The sequence below is a fragment of the Xenopus laevis genome, chromosome 3L (genome assembly GCF_017654675.1).
Source record: "Xenopus laevis strain J_2021 chromosome 3L, Xenopus_laevis_v10.1, whole genome shotgun sequence".
Lineage (NCBI taxonomy): Eukaryota > Metazoa > Chordata > Amphibia > Anura > Pipidae > Xenopus > Xenopus laevis.
Window position 1 is genome coordinate 774,248 of NC_054375.1, and position 17,780 is coordinate 792,027.

The 17,780-nt window shown below is 42.8% G+C and overlaps 1 protein-coding gene across 1 annotated transcript; it reads left to right on the forward strand.

Annotated features, from left to right (window-relative positions):
* The first annotated feature begins 4,596 nt into the window (after positions 1-4,596).
* Positions 4,597-17,600, forward strand: slco1b3.L (solute carrier organic anion transporter family member 1B3 L homeolog). The gene is made up of 14 exons (XM_018251815.2): positions 4,597-4,833; positions 6,549-6,690; positions 6,765-6,897; positions 10,759-10,865; positions 11,132-11,278; positions 11,486-11,584; positions 13,154-13,363; positions 13,453-13,617; positions 13,767-13,962; positions 14,536-14,701; positions 15,934-16,118; positions 16,214-16,278; positions 16,361-16,478; positions 16,627-17,600. The coding sequence occupies exons 1-14, from the start codon at positions 4,720-4,722 to the stop codon at positions 16,835-16,837; spliced, it is 2,058 nt and encodes a 685-aa protein (XP_018107304.1). The 5' UTR covers positions 4,597-4,719; the 3' UTR covers positions 16,838-17,600.
* The last annotated feature ends 180 nt before the right edge of the window (positions 17,601-17,780 follow it).

Genomic DNA, 17,780 nt, shown 5'->3' on the forward strand with positions numbered 1-17,780 from the left:
TCAGCCTATAGAAATGATACAAATAAGTAGAGGTTCTCCTCACTTGCAATTCTTGTGGATGCATATTGACCCCAACTGGATCCTGATGCCGTTGGTCCCCCTGCATGGGGTGCAGCTTATCTCTTGGGCCAGACTTTGGACATTGACTGCTTTTCTACAAAACTCTTCCCTTATTCCCATGGGGGTGGGGCAGGGGGCGGGGTCTGTATATAGAGGTTTGTTTTATATAATGGTTTGTATCTGTTTCTCGGACCAGGAATTTGCCTTTGTTTCTACTTTGCCTTTAGGAGACTTTAAGACTTTTGGGGGGGGGAGGGGTCTCTATATGTGTAATTAGGGGAAGCGAAACTGCTGATTCTTGCACTAACTTCAGATTCACCTTCAATAGATCCTGAGATCCCCAGGGATCAGTTTCCTCATCTGAGTGGGGGAGGGGATCCCCTGTAATGTGCCTCTAGGGGGCAGTATACTAAATATAAATGCATGCGCCTATACAATGGTCTGTAATATTATATAAGTAGCTGGGGAAATACTAGCTCTTGGGGGGAGTGGATTTCCTGTTACTCATGTAACCGCACTTCCTGTCTGCCAAAGTGCAACAGCCCTGTCTTGCTTTATGGCAGGGACATATATAAAGTCGCAATCAAAGGAAAAGTCTCTTCAGTCTCCAGGATTAGTTACCCTTTATATAAAAGGCTCATTTACATTTAATGAGCTGGAGAGTCAATTAGTTAGAGGGAGAGATAAGGAAACGTAACTGGAGAAGGGCAAACAAAGCCATGAAAATACATATAAATATAAACGGAACCTCTTTCTACCAGAACCTTTTCCTTCTTTGTGCTGTAAATATCAATATGTCGCTCTATTTTTCTAGTTATTTCTATTTTTATATTTCTTTTCTAATTGATTTCCATCTCATTTGTACTGGAATCGTTTTCTGTCTTAGCTCCTCCCTTTGTATAACGAGCTCCGCCTATCTTATAATAAGGAAGTGATACAACATGTGAAATGATTGGTTGTTGTTGTTCTTTATGAGAGAAATTCTGATGACTCGGTTGCCATGCCTACATGGTTGTTAGGGCACGAGATACCATAGCAACTAGGTCATTGGTGACTCCTTCCCTTATTCACCAGTCACACACTGACCCCCATTGTTCCCAGATTAGATAACCCCCCAGAATCCTCAGGGTCAGTGCACAGAGAGTGAATGAGCTCTGTATAACCAGACCCATCCAGTCATTACATAGGGGTGTCAGTGGGCACAGGAATCTGATTAAATCCCCTCCCACGGCTGCTCAGGGGCAATTGTGATTTCTGCCCCCCATAAAGAGCTGAGAGGTAAATGGGGGTGAGATTCAGAATGATGATCCCGTTGGTTTTTGGGGTCAGAGCAGTTTGTAGTAAATGTAGTAAATGTGCAACGTGTGTCAGTGGGAAGATTGTGCAACACTCGTATTTACTCACAACCCCCCCCCCCATGGTGCAGGTTGTACATTGTCTGAACTGACTGTGTAACTGGCCTTCCCTTGTACTGATAACTCCCCAATCTCCATTCATTGGCTCTGCACTGCTGCCCCTGACTCCTGAAACAATGTAACCTCATGTGAGTCCTGCACTTACACACACTGACACCTTTACTAATGGAGTTTAATTACCTGCATACCCTCCCCCCAGGGGATAATGGGTTCCCAAAACCTCTGTGCTGGACAAACAGGGAATCCTGGTTTCTTAGTGTTTCAGGTATTTCTGGCTCCTGTGTCAGACTGAGCAGTTCCATTTCCACCTCCAGCCACTTTATTCTCCTCTGTTAATCTCCCCACAGTGTTCTACTCTCACCCCAAAATCTACAACTCCTGATATCACTTTCCTTACTCACTGTCCAATCTCCTCTCCAATCAGACCCAACTGCCCTTACAGTAAAGAACCCCTTCCTATGCTGATGGTGAGATCTCCTTTCCTCCCCACCAATGAATCACTCATTCCCCTCTCTTGGTAGGGAATCCCATAACCTGACTGTCCTTACAGTAAAGAACCCCTTCCTATGCTGATGGTGAGATCTCCTTTCCTCCCCACCAATGAATCACTCATTCCCCCTCTCTTGGTAGGGAATCCCATAACCTGACTGTGCTTACAGTAAAGAGCCCGTTCCTATGCTGATGGTGAGATCTCCTTTCCTCCCCACCAATGAATCACTCATTCCCCTCTCTTGGTAGGGAATCCTATAACCTGACTGCCCTTACAGTAAAGAACCCCTTCCTATGCTGATGGTGAGATCTCCTTTCCTCCCCACCAATGAATCACTCATTCCCCTCTCTTGGTTGGGAAGCCCATAACCTGACTGTCCTTACAGTAAAGAACCCTTCCTATGCTGATGGTGAAATCTCCTTTCCTCCCCACCAATGAATCACTCATTCCCCCTCTCTTGGTAGGGAATCCCATAACCTGACTGCCCTTACAGTAAAGAACCCCTTCCTATGCTGATGTGAGATCTCCTTTCCTCCCCACCAATGAATCACTCATTCCCCTCTCTTGGTAAGGAATCCCATAACCTGACTGTCCTTACAGTAAAGAACCCCTTCCTATGCTGATGGTGAGATCTCCTTTCCTCCCCACCAATGAATCACTCATTCCCCATCTCTTGGTAGGGAATCCCATGACCTGACTGTCCTTACAGTAAAGAACCCCTTCCTATGCTGATGGTGAAATCTCCTTTCCTCCCCACCAATGAATCACTCATTCCCCTCTCTTGGTAAGGAATCCCATAACCTGACTGTCCTTACAGTAAAGAACCCCTTCCTATGCTGATGGTGAGATCTCCTTTCCTCCCCACCAATGAATCACTCATTCCCCATCTCTTGGTAGGGAATCCCATAACCTGACTGTCCTTACAGTAAAGAACCCCTTCCTATGCTGATGGTGAAATCTCCTTTCCTCCCCACCAATGAATCACTCATTCCCCTCTCTTGGTAAGGAATCCCATAACCTGACTGCCCTTACAGTAAAGAACCCCTTCCTATGCTGATAGTGAGATCTCCTTTCCTCCCCACCAATGAATCACTCATTCCCCTCTCTTGGTAGGGAATCCCATAACCTGACTGTCCTTACAGTAAAGAACCCCTTCCTATGCTGATGGTGAGATCTCCTTTCCTCTCCACCAATGAATCACTCATTCCCCCTCTCTTGGTAGGGAATCCCATAACCTGACTGTCCTTACAGTAAAGAACCCCTTCCTATGCTGATGGTGAGATCTCCTTTCTTCCCCACCAATGAATCACTCATTCCCCCTCTCTTGGTAGGGAATCCCATAACCTGACTGCCCTTACAGTAAAGAACCCCTTCCTATGCTGATGGTGAGATCTCCTTTCCTCCCCACCAATGAATCACTCATTCCCCCTCTCTTGGTAGGGAATCCCATAACCTGACTGTCCTTACAGTAAAGAACCCCTTCCTATGCTGATGGTGAGATCTCCTTTCCTCCCCACCAATGAATCACTCATTCCCCCTCTCTTGGTAGGGAATACAAATAATAATAATTACACATAATTACAAATAATAATAACCCACACAGCAAAGAAACTGTAACCCCTGACCCGACAGGTGAGTGACTATCCAGTGGGACAGGTGAGTGACAGGTGAGACTACACCTTCTCAGTACAATAAACAAGAGCCCCCGGTCTTTGCATTGGGGAGGGGCTGTCCCTTCCAGTCATGTCCTGCCCTGTTGTAGGGAGTTTGGCCAAAGGAGAAATGTTCCACAGTTGAGAGTCCCACAGAGCTGCACCGTAGGTTCTGACTTTGACACGGGGTAAGTAATGAGGGTTTATTATATGGGAGGGAACGAGAATAATAATAATAATATAATTACAGTTATTCCCTGGAGAGACAGTGATCTGAGCAAACTTTCCTTTCCTTGGGGGTGTCACATTAAGGAGAGGGGCCCCGGGGTCGTTAGAGCCCCTGATGAATTCTCTATCTGCACCTGTGAATAAGAGATCTGCTGGGGGGGGGGTGCTGAGCAGGAGTTTGTTCATTTGGGGGCCAGTGGACTTTATCCTATAAAATGTGTCGCCCCAAAACCATATCCGTAAGGACCCCCAGAAATATGTAGAAATAAATGGATTTCAGTATCACTTGCCCTTTAGTCTGCCCCCCCCTCGTTACTATAGAAGGAATTTCTCTCATTAGCACCAAACACCATATCTATGTAATATAATATATGGGGGGGCCCTATCCCACCTCCATGTTATATTTATGTAATATAATGTATGGGGGGGCCCTGTCCCACCATGTGCCCAATAATAATAATAATAACAACAATAATATTAATAATAATAATAAGGCAGGTGCCAGTCAGAAATGGGGGGGGTATTTTATCCCTTGGGATTGCACATTCGTGCCCCCCCAGAAGGCCTTGGGTTGGAAGGGGAGGTTTAGGTTCTGTGTTTGCTCTGGGAATTCACAGGTTAATCATTGTTACTGTGGCCCCAGTCCTACCAAAGGGGCCCCCGGGGCATCTATTTCTGGGCAGGTCAATCTCATTCAAATAAAATAAATAAAATCCATAAAAAAATTATTTTACACCAGTTTTTGGTTGTGACTACCAAACTGAAAAAGGTTCAGAAACGTGAATTCCATTGGGTTCCATTGAACTCTGACGGGGGGCAACTGTAACATTTAACCCTTTCACCCCCCGACAGATAACTGCTCTAATCGCACAAGATGATGGCAGAGAAGGACTCGAACAACCCAAACATGGATCCACCTCAGGTTCTGATTAGCAATGGCGGAGGGGAAATTCCACCCAAAAAGGTTTCCTGTTGCGCCAACCTGAAGGTAACATTATTATTATTAATCTATGAAATGATGTCTGACCCTTTACTGAAGTCTCATTTCCAGGTCCATCCCTTGTACATTGGGTCTTATTGACCATTGGGTCCATCAAGATATTCCGCCAACAGTTTGCGCCCAACCCGATGACCCATGATAATTGTGGCAAATCCAGCTGTGACCTTGGCTCGGGTTCAGAGGGTTGTTTGAGTTAGATAGGAAGGGGCAGCAAGGATTGTGCTCTGGGTAATATTTAATCCCTTGAAACGTTTCATCCCTGACCGGTCAATAGAATGTTAAACAAAGACACGTGAACCCCAACACCAGCCCAAACTTGTACAGATAAAATCTTCAGTCAAATGTAAGCAAATCTGGTGCTGTCACACAGTCTTTCTCTATCTCAGAACCTTTTCCTTGTGGATAGAGAGATCCTCTGGTTTCCAGCTTCATAAATAGACAACTTCAATGGAAACCACCCATGGTCCTCATCAACTGTCACAACTGGGACCTTTCTCCTCTTCAAAAAATTCTGACTTTGATATAAAAAAAAAATGTATTTGAATTTCCTCCTAATTCTATATAAAATACTTTCAGTAAATATTTGCATGTAAATGTTGACCTTGTTTCCCACTGCCCCATTCTTGGCCAAGTCAAAAATGTTCTACCTGAGGCTGAAGAGCCTCTCATTGGGATAATGAATTTAATTTCCCCTGTTCATAAAATTCTCATTTTGATTTTAAAAAGTTTATTCTCAACTCCTCCAATTGATAAAGTCCTTCCAGTGATAGTTTTAGCTGCAACAGCTTGAGCCATCCTACACTTGGCCAAAGATCCATCAACATTTTCATTCAGATTTTCACCAAAAATACTTCATAAGTAGAGGAGAAGGAAACAAGAATAAACTTTTTTACTCAAAATAAATGTGAACAGGAAAAACCATGGAGAACCTGTTCCGGTTCTGATGGTTTCTACACTGGTTTCCAGCTTCATAAATAGACAACTCCAATGGAAACCACCCAAGGTCCTCATCAACCATCACAACTGGGACCTTTCTCCTCTTCAAAAAATTCTGACTTTGATGAAAAAAAATGTATTTGAATTTCCTCCTAATTCTATATATACTTTCAGTAATTATTTGCATGTAAATGTTGACCTTGTTTCCCACTGCCCCATTCTTGGCCAAGTCAAAAATGTTCTACCTGAGGCTGAAGAGCCTCTCATTGGAATAATGAATTTAATTTCCCCTGTTCATAAAATTCTCATTTTGATTTTTAAATGTTTATTCTCATCTCCTCCAATTTATAAAGTCCTTCCAGTGATAGTTTTAGCTGCAACAGCTTGAGCCATCCTACACTTGGCCAAAGATCCATCAACATTTTCATTCAGATTTTCAATAAAATACTTCATAAGTAGAAGAGAAGGAAACAAGAATAAACTTTTTTACTCAAAATAAATGTGAACAGGAAAAACAATGGAGAACCTGTTCCGGTTCTGATGGTTTCTATGGGCACCTTTAACAGAGGAACTAATGGAACAATCGTTGTTCTTTCAATAACCTCTTGTGGTTTCTATTGGACGTGACTATTCATTAAGCTTTAAAAATGTCCATGGAATCAGGCATTCATGCAACCAAGGAAAGGTATCAAGGTAGTCAGAAGTCGGAATTGTCCATTCAGCAGTTGACCAGTAGACCTAAGTCAACGTGATGTTTCTCCTGGCAGATGTTCCTGGTGGCCCTGTGCTTCAGCTACTTTGCCAAAGCTTTCTCAGGGAGTTATATGAAAAGCTCCATCACGCAGATTGAGAGGAGGTTTGACATCTCATCATCCACTGTGGGGATGATCGATGGAAGTTTTGAGATTGGTAACTACTGACTCTTGACTCTTTTCGCTGCTTTGCTGTAACTGCCATGCACTCATGTGAATTTTTGGTTGTAGGCAATTTATTGGTGATCTCCTTCGTTAGTTACTTTGGAGCACAGTTTCACAGGCCAAGAATTATCGCAGCCGGCTGTATCTTGATGTCCATTGGGAGTTTCCTCACTGCAATGCCGCACTTCTTCATGGGACCGTATGTAATATCCTAAATCTTCCGTAATAACCACATCACTTCCCATTCCTAGAGAGGCTGGCATTCCCATCAACCCTACCCAGCCTAGTACCATGACTAGGCCCTCACAATTCCCTAATAGCTACATGAAACCCTTAGCATTCTAATGTTTATATAGGTAACCCTCACAACTCTACTACATTTACAAGTAACTCTCACAACTCTACTACATGTACACGTAACCCTAACAACTCTACTACATGTACAGGTAACCATCACAACTCTGCTACATGTACAGGTAACCCTAACAACTCTACTACATGTACACGTAACCCTAACAACTTTACCACATGTACAGGTAACCCTCACAACTCTACTACATGAACACGTAACCCTAACAACTCTACTACATGTACAGGAAACCCTCACAACTCTACTACATCTACAGGTAACTCTCACAACTCTACTACATGTACAGGTAACCCTCACAACTCTACTACATGTACAGGAAACCCTCACAACTCTACTACATCTACAGGTAACTCTCACAACTCTACTACATGTACAGGTAACCCACACAACTCTACTACATGTACAGGTAACCCTCACAACTCTACTACATGTACAGGTAACCCTCACAACTCTGCTACATGTACAGGTAAATCTCACAACTCTGCTACATGTACAGGTACCTCTCACAACTCTACTACATGTACAGGTAACCCTCACAACTCTACTACATGAACAGGTAACCCTCACAACTCTACTACATGTACAGGTAACCCTCACAACTCTGCTACATGTACAGGTAACCCTCACAACTCTACTACATGTACAGGTAACACTCACAACTCTACTACATGTACAGGTAACTCTCACAACTCTGCTACATGTACAGGTACCTCTCACAACTCTACTACATGTACAGGTACCCCTCACAACTCTACTACATGTACAGGTAACCCTCACAACTCTACTACATGTACAGGTAACCCTCACAACTCTGCTACATGTACCATAATTCTCACAACTCTACTACATGTACAGGTAACTCTCACAACTCTGCTACATGTACAGTTAACTCTACTACATGTACAGGTAACCCTCACAATGCTACTACATGTACAGGTACCTCTCACAACTCTGCTACATGTACAGGTAACTCTACTACATGTACAGGTAACCCTCATAACTCTACTACATGTACAGGTAACCCTCACAACTCTGCTACATGTACGGTAACTCTCACAACTCTGCTACATGTACAGGTAACCCTCCCAACTCTACTACATGTAAGGTAACTCTCACAACTCTACAGCATGAACAGGTAACCCTCACAACTCTGCTACATGTACAGGTAACTCTCACAACTCTACTACATGTACAGGTACCCCTCACAACTCTGCTACATGTACAGGTAACTCTCACAACTCTACTACATGTACAGGTACCCCTCACAACTCTACTACATGTACAGGTAACCCTCACAACTCTACTAAATGTACAGGTACCTCTCACAACTCTGCTACGTGTACAGGTAACTCTACTACATGTACAGGTAACCCTTACAACTCTGCTACATGTACCATAACTCTCACAACTCTGCTACATGTACAGGTAACTCTACTACATGTACAGGTAACCCTCACAATGCTACTACATGTACAGGTAACTCTCACAACTCTGCTACATGTACAGGTAACTCTACTACATGCACAGGTAACCCTCATAACTCTACTACATGTACAGGTAACCCTCACAACTCTGCTACATGTACGGTAACTCTCACAACTCTGCTACATGTACAGGTAACCCTCCCAACTCTACTAAATGTAAGGTAACTCTCACAACTCTACAGCATGAACAGGTAACCCTCACAACTCTGCTACATGTACAGGTAACTCTCACAACTCTACTACATGTACAGGTACCCCTCACAACTCTGCTACGTGTACAGGTACCCCTCACAACTCTACTACGTGTACAGGTAACCCTCACAACTCTACTACATGTACAGGTAACCCTCACAACTCTACTAAATGTACAGGTACCTCTCACAACTCTGCTACGTGTACAGGTAACCCTCACAACTCTACTACATGTACAGGTAACCCACACAACTCTGCTACATGTACCGTAACTCTCACAACTCTACTACATGTACAGGTAACTCTCACAACTCTGCTACATGTACAGGTACCTCTCACAACTCTACTACATGTACGATAACTCTCACAACTCTGCTACATGTACAGGTAACTCTACTACATGTACAGGCAACCCTCACAATGCTACTACATGTACAGGTACCTCTCACAACTCTGCTACATGTACAGGTAACTCTACTACAGGCACAGGTAACCCTCATAACTCTACTACATGTACAGGTAACCCTCACAACTCTGCTACATGTACGGTAACTCACACAACTCTACAGCATGAACAGGTAACCCTCACAACTCTGCTACATGTACAGGTAACTCTCACAACTCTACTACATGTACAGGTACCCCTCACAACTCTGCTACGTGTACAGGTACCCCTCACAACTCTACTACATGTACAGGTAACCCTCACAACTCTACTACATGTACAGGTAACCCTCACAACTCTGCTACATGTACGGTAACTCTCACAACTCTGCTACATGTACAGGTAACCCTCACAACTCTACTACATGTACAGGTAACCCTCACAACTCTACTACATGTACAGGTAACCCTCACAACTCTACTAAATGTACAGGTACCTCTCACAACTCTGCTACGTGTACAGGTAACCCACTCAACTCTGCTACATGTACCGTAACTCTCACAACTCTACTACATGTACGGGTAACTCTCACAACTCTGCTACATGTACAGGTACCTCTCACAACTCTACTACATGTACGGTAACTCTCACAACTCTGCTACATGTACAGGTAACTCTACTACATGTACAGGTAACCCTCACAATGCTACTACATGTACAGGTACCTCTCACAACTCGGCTACATGTACAGGTAACTCTACTACATGCACAGGTAACCCTCATAACTCTACTACATGTACAGGTAACCCTCACAACTCTGCTAAATGTACGGTAACTCTCACAACTCTACTACATGTACTGGTAACCCTCCCAACTCTATTACATGTAAGGTAACTCTCACAACTCTACAGCATGAACAGGTAACCCTCACAACTCTGCTACATGTACAGGTAACTCTCACAACTCTACTACATGTACAGGTACCCCTCACAACTCTGCTACGTGTACAGGTACCCCTCACAACTCTACTACGTGTACAGGTAACCCTCACAACTCTACTACATGTACAGGTAACCCTCATAACTCTACTAAATCTACAGGTACCTCTCACAACTCTGCTACGTGTACAGGTAACCCTCACAACTCTACTACATGTACAGGTAACCCACACAACTCTGCTACATGTACCGTAACTCTCACAACTCTACTACATGTACGGGTAACTCTCACAACTCTGCTACATGTACAGGTACCTCTCACAACTCTACTACATGTACGGTAACTCTCACAACTCTGCTACATGTACAGGTAACCCTCACAACTCTACTACATGTACAGGTTACCCTCACAATTCTGCTACATGTACAAGTAACCCTAACAACTCTACTACATATACAGGTAACCATAACAACTCTACTACATGTACAGGTAACCCACACAACTCTGCTACATGTACAGGTAACCCTCACAACTCTACTACACATACAGGTACCTCTCACAACTCTACTACATGTACAGATACCCATCACATCTCTACTATATGAACCATTTTTGCCCTAGAGGAGGGTTTAATAATGTAATCACATACTAATTATTAATAAAAGTAATTATATTGATCTTATTTTTTAGGTACAAGTACGAGACAGTGAGAGGCCCTACCTCTTTACAGGGCAACGCTTCTTTCAGCATGTCTCCCTGTTTGGCTAATCAATCACTGGACAACACCCCAAAACCAGGTAAACCCTCCATGTTTCTGGGTGGAGTCTTGTGTTATAATAACACTTTGCCTGTTTTCATGGCATACATGTATATGTGCCATTCTACCTTTCTTGGTTTGGAATTACCAAATTTATACCTGTGTGACTCAATCTCACCCAAAATCCCACTCTCAGCAACTCAGGCTCCGACTGATGCTGAAGTGGCCTCATTATATATGTTACTTGCCCTTGATATGTAGATTTTTCCACCAAAGTGATATTTAATCACGGAATTTCCTTTTCAGATTGTGTAACAGAAAATGGTTCCTACATGTGGGTTTTCCTACTAGTGGGAAATGTTTTACGGGGAATCGGGGAAACTCCGGTGTCTCCTCTCGGAATTTCCTACCTGGATGATTTTTCAAGGCCGGAAAACACTCCCCTACATATTGGTAAGTTTTTATATCCAACTCTCACTCACTAAAATTCATTTGAAAGGATCCTTTTCCCAATTAAGCAGATATCGCCTTGGATGAATCCGGACTTATGCCTTGTCTTGGTTCCATTTTCAGTGGAACGACGTTTGTCCTGTCCCTATAAAAAAAACATATTGTTCCCCAATATAGAGGATGAGAAGTAACTAGCCTTTTTTTCGGCAGCTTGTTTGCACACCGTAGCCATGTTTGGCCCTATGACTGGCTTCATGTTGGGCTCCTATCTCGCAAGACTATATGTCGACATTGGCTTTGTGGATACAGGTAACTGGGAATCCCACAATCCTTTCTGTGGATCATTAATTGGAACTTGTTCACGTCATCTTTCTTCTTCTTTTTTAGTTTTTTCTTCTTCATCTTTATGACACAAATAGCTAATTAATTATGAATGAACAAATACAATTTGCATACAGTTTGGCATTTGGCCATAACCTAAACATTTTGCAGTAAATATTTTACTAATGTTACAATAGGATTCTGTTTATCATTCATTGAAACTTGTTTAATTCTTCTTTCTTTTTTGCTCCTCTTCTCTTTTTAGTTCTTTCTTCTTCCTCCCTCTTTCTCTTCTTGTTTAATCACATTTCTTATTATTGTTCATCTTTCTTCATTTTTCCTCATACTTCCTTTGTTTTTCCTTCTTTCTTCTCTTTTTCTTTCTTATTTCTTTTGTCTTCTTCCTTCATTCTTCTTTCAACAATGTTCTCCCTTCTTCTTACTTCTTTCCTCTTCTTTCTCCTTCTTATTTTCTTCTTTTTCTTCTTTTTTTAGCATTCTTTGTTTTTCTTCTCTTGTTCTATATTTTTCTTTCATCTTTCCTTATTCCTCTTTCTCTTATTTAATCTTCTCATTTCTTGTTTTTCTTCCTTCTCTTCTTTCCGTTCTTCTTTTTTTCTCATTCTCATTCTTCCTTCCTCTCTCTCTTCTTTCTTCTTATTTAATCTTACAATTTAGTTTTCTCCTTTTTATTCCTTCTTTTTTCTTTCTTATTTCCCTTGTATCATTTTCCCTCTTTATCTTCATATTTAATCGTATTCTTTCTCTTTTACTCCCTTTTCATCTTCCTTCTTTTGCTCTCTTACTTTTCCTGTTTTTTTTCTCCATCTTCTTTTTTCTTCTTCCTTCGCTAGTTCTTTAATATTTATCTATCCTTCTTTCCTCTTTCTCTTCATTCTTCTTTTGATATTCCAATGTCTTGTTTTTGTTCTTTTTAATTCTTTTTTTCTTTCTTTTTCTAATTTCCCTTTTATTGTCTTCCCTCTTTATCTTCTTTTGATCTTCCTTTTCTTTCTTCTTATTGTTTAATCACCCTGTTTCTTCTTCTTTTTTCTTTTCCTTTGTGGAACATGCAGCTAGTTAATTATGGATGCACAAATACTGAACCCAGTCCAAACCCTGATTTGCATATGATTTAGTTTGAGCCCTTTTTGGAGGACATAATCTGCTGTACCAAATCCAACCCCTATTAGTCTAGTGATTTAAAAGCTCAGATTTTCTCAGATTTAAATATGCAAATTGTGGTTTGGACTTGGCTCAGTATTTGGCGTTGTCCAAAAATGGTGATGGGTTTTATTTATAAAACAGGTGCTCTGCCATGGGATTTTAACAACTAACCATGACAATGAATTAATTTCTTCTTTCCAATACAAAGCTCCTTGTACAAATAAAGATGGCAAAAATATTTCACAAATCCTTTTGGAATGCGCTGAATGGGAAGGGGGGGTATATAAGAGCAAATGATGGTTTGTGGAGTTTTGGGAGGTTGGTTCTTTTCCAAGTATTACCTCAAATTAGAAGACGGCAGGTCAGGACTGACACAAGTTTCTGTTCCAGATACAATAACCATTACACCACAGGATACACGTTGGGTTGGCGCCTGGTGGATCGGTTTTCTTCTTGCCGGAACCATAACACTCATGTCTGCCATCCCCTTCTTTTTCCTACCCAAGAGCTTGAAAGAAGAGAAGTCAGAGGAGCTGAAACTCCAAGCTAAGGAAGGGGAAGGAAAGGAAGACAAACGGAAGGAAAAGCCCACAGTGCAAGGTGAGTGTCTCGTTCTTTGGTTTGACATTGAAGAATAGTTGGACGTCCTGCGAATGAATTAAGATTTTTCCATTTCATTTTCATTGTAGGTTTCTTTGCTGCCCTGAAGAAATTGTGTTTCAACCGGTTATTCGTCATGTTGATTTGTATCACCCTCATGCAGACCAACAGCTTCATTGGCTTTATTACATACAAACCCAAATACATGGAGCAGCAATACGGCCAGTCCATCTCCAAGGCCAACTTTGTTACTGGTGAGTGAATGGCTTAAGCCAAGTGCCATGACATATTGTTTCTACTGACACGACCCACCGTGGAGACCCTCGCGCTTAATTCTTCATTTCTCAATAATTAGGAAAGAATCGCTAGTACAACACTCACTTTTGATGTCATTCTCTTGCAGGGGTAGCTACATTACCAGCAGCAGCACTGGGGATGTTCTTCGGGGGTCTGATTATGAAGAGGTACAAGTTTGGACTACTGGGGGCATCTAAGATGGCATTTTGCACCTCCCTCCTGGCGTTTCTCCTGTCCCTTTCAGCTTTTTTCATTGGTTGCAAAAACAACAATGTTGCAGGAATAACAGTGACATATGATGGGTAAGTTCATACACCCTAACCCTACAATTCCGTTCCCCCAAAACCATGGGGTTATGATGCATTACAAAGGGGAAGCCATTTTGGTTTGTGTAGCGATTTATGAACTGGCACAAAACTGCTTTCATTTGGGTTAAACCAAGAGATCAGGACTTCTATGTTGTTCATTCCCTCCACTGAGTAACCCCTCCTAGAGAAGTAGATAATAAGGATTTTATAGTATTAATAAGTATTAGAGTGGACATTTATATTGTTTAAAATATGGAAGAAGATGATGTGAATGATGGGCAATCTTTAGCGGTTTTGGGGTCCTTTACACAACCTGCACCTTTCCAGATATTGTTGATCAAAGTTCTCAGAATCGCCTCAAAGCCTTCTTTGTGGGGCCCATGAATACTGGGGTTTTACATAGTCAGTTCTGCTTGCACCCCACTAAAAGGCAACTGTGATGCTTCTTACTTTCATACAAAGCTCATACTTGTCCTTTATTTCATACTGTGTTTGTTTGTCACAAAGAGACTGAACCTTCTGTCCTCATCATCCAAACTCTCATATCCTTCATTTCTTTCCATTTAGGGTAAAAGTGGATCATATTCAAGACAGAATTATATATTCACCCTGTAACTCTGACTGTCACTGTTCATCAAAGCAATGGGACCCCGTGTGTGGAGACAATGGCGTCACCTACATGTCCGCTTGTTTAGCCGGGTGCAAGGCTTCAGCTGGAACTGGGAGGGGCACAGTGAGTATAATACAGTCTCACATTCTCCCCTCAGTGACTTCTAATATCCTTATCAGTTACAGTAGGGGGTACATTATCCCTTATAATACATGAGTGATACTCAGAGTTCCCTGTATAACTCAGCCTGTAGCCTTGTGTCTTTATATGGTCACAGAACAACCCCTCAGTGACTTCTAATATCCTTATCATTTACAGTAGGGGGTACATTATCCCTTATAATACATGAGTGATACTCAGAGTTCCCTGTATAACTCAGCCTGCAGCCTTGTGCCTTTATATGGTCACAGAACAACCTCTCAGTGACTTCTAATATCCTTATCATTTACAGTAGGGGGTACATTATCCCTTATAATACATGAGTGATACTCAGAGTTCCCTGTATAACTCAGCCTGCAGCCTTGTGCCTTTATATGGTCACAGAACAACCCCTCAGTGACTTCTAATATCCTTATCATTTACAGTAGGGGGTACATTATCCCGTATAATACATGAGTGATACTCAGAGTTCCCTGTATAACTCAGCCTGCAGCCTTGTGCCTTTATATGGTCACAGAACAACCCCTCAGTGACTTCTAATATCCTTATCAGTTACAGTAGGGGGTACATTATCCCTTATAATACATGAGTGATACTCAGAGTTCCCTGTATAACTCAGCCTGCAGCCTTGTGCCTTTATATGGTCACAGAACAACCCCTCAGTGACTTCTAATATCCTTATCAGTTACAGTAGGGGGTACATTATCCCTTATAATACATGAGTGATACTCAGAGTTCCCTGTATAACTCAGCCTGCAGCCTTGTGCCTTTATATGGTCACAGAACAACCCCTCAGTGACTTCTAATATCCTTATCATTTACAGTAGGGGGTACATTATCCCTTATAATACATGAGTGATACTCAGAGTTCCCTGTATAACTCAGCCTGCAGCCTTGTGCCTTTATATGGTCACAGAACAACCCCTCAGTGACTTCTAATATCCTTATCATTTACAGTAGGGGGTACATTATCCCTTATAATACATGAGTGATACTCAGAGTTCCCTGTATAACTCAGCCTGCAGCCTTGTACCTTTATATGGTCACAGAACAACCCCTCAGTGACTTCTAATATCCTTATCATTTACAGTAGGGGGTACATTATCCCTTATAATACATGAGGGAACTTGCCTCCCCCACACCAGACCTATCCTTTGTATATATGATACAGGTGATTATTTTGGGGTTCATTTCAGGTCTATCACAACTGTTCGTGCATTGACTCCGCACTCTCCCCAGCAGTCAATTCCTCAGCCCATTTGGGGGTCTGTCCGCGAGGGTCCGATTGCAGCACAATGTTTCTGATTTACGTAGTCACACAAGCCCTCCTCACATTTATATATGCCTTGGGGGCCTCCTCGGCTTACGTCCTGCTGCTCTGGTAAGTACGGGCCTGGGGCAGTTAAAGGGGCAGATAAACCTGTAGAAGCCACTGGGTCGGCCGATGTCCTGAATGCGATTGTGTTTGTGTCTCAGGTGTGTGAGTCCAGAGCTGAAGTCACTGGCCGTGGGGGTCTTTATGCTGCTCATACGCACACTGGGTAAGTGGGGACCCCTGCACTGGCCCCATGGGGGGTTAGAAGGGGTCATTACTGCTCATTAATCAGCGTTTTTGCTTCTCAGCGGGGATTCCGGCCCCAATATACTTTGGCACAATAATTGACAAGTCCTGTCTGAAATGGGGGACCAGGCAGTGCGGCGGGAGAGGGGCCTGTCGCTTGTACGATGCCGACTCCTTCAGGTAAAACCCCCCTATTCTTCACTAAAGATCTCAGGGACCCCCCACATTCATATGGTTGCATCCAGGGTTGCCATCAAGGGGGTACAGTAAGATTCTCTATGGCTGCCTTGTAACCCCATTCAAATTTGGGGTGTCTGTGTCTTTGCAGGACGAGGTTCCTGGGTCTGACCACTGGGATCCGCGCCCCCTCCTATATCCTCTTCTTCATTTTCATTGTGATGGCGACGAGACAATTCCCCACGGGCACCGGCGCAGCCCCCAAACCTGCGGAGAAGAGCGACAAGAAGGAGCTTTATAGCAACGGAGCCAGTGCCGAGGAATGTGCCGCGTTCCAGGCGGAGAAAGAAACTCATATTTAATGGGAAATGGTCCCCACCAGAACTGGACTCAGTAGATAATGCACCCCCTGTTCTCTCTCTTAGCTGGGGGCCCCCCAGTAGATCTTGAGCCAGTGACTAGTAGATCCCAGCACTGGCCACAGCCATTCTCCAAGAGCCTTCTGGGTAATTCCGGACGTAACTGGCTTGGGAAATGGGCGCTGTCACTTTAAATATATTTGGCACCCAGTAGGTGGCGCCTAACGTTTCCCAGCACCCACAGACCACAACTCATTCCCTTTGCTGCAGTTGAATAAATGTGGGGTACAGTGGGGTTACTCATAACACATCTATGCCAGTGATACCAGCGGTGCAGCCCATTGGGTCACTCACTGGCTCACACCCATGGAAATCAGAAATCCAGACGTCTATAATAAGCAAATAATTGTAATTTTTTTAGAAATGATTTTCCTTAGAAATTAAACAGAACCGTGTACTTTGGTGACACCTAGAGGCCATTATGCTAACTGCAGCCCTGGGCACAGGAATGTCCTAATTTCCAGTATCTTTTCACTAGTGGTTGTTAAATTGCCATCTTTGTTTCTAGTTGTAAAAATGGAGGGGGTCGCTGACCCCGGCAGCCAAGAGACTATTACTCTGCTTGGCTGCAGCTTTATGGATACTGTGACTTTTTATTTCTTCTATTCCAGCCTGTCTCCTGTCTCTCATGCAAACCGCGGCCTGGTTGCTGGGCTAAATTGCACCATAGCAACCAAAATAAAAAAAATACCAATAAAAAAAAAAATTGCCTGTGAATATCATTGTTGACATAAAAAAAAATTGAATTTGAAGGTGACGCACCCCTTTAATGCTGGGGTACACTATAGATTTGACTGGCAATGGATTTCTTATCTGTTTTATGTGCCATTTACTATGGACCCCGTCTGGGGTTTACGGATTTGGTTATAAAGAGGGGGTGCTATGA

Bases quoted from the DNA above. Each gene is read 5' to 3' on its own strand.
- slco1b3.L (XM_018251815.2), top strand. From the start codon at position 4,720: ATGATGGCAGAGAAGGACTCGAACAACCCAAACATGGATCCACCTCAG. The intron at 6,898-10,758 runs GTATGTAATATC...CTTATTTTTTAG, and splicing joins CCGCACTTCTTCATGGGACC to GTACAAGTACGAGACAGTGA. The intron at 13,618-13,766 runs GTGAGTGAATGG...ATTCTCTTGCAG, and splicing joins CAAGGCCAACTTTGTTACTG to GGGTAGCTACATTACCAGCA.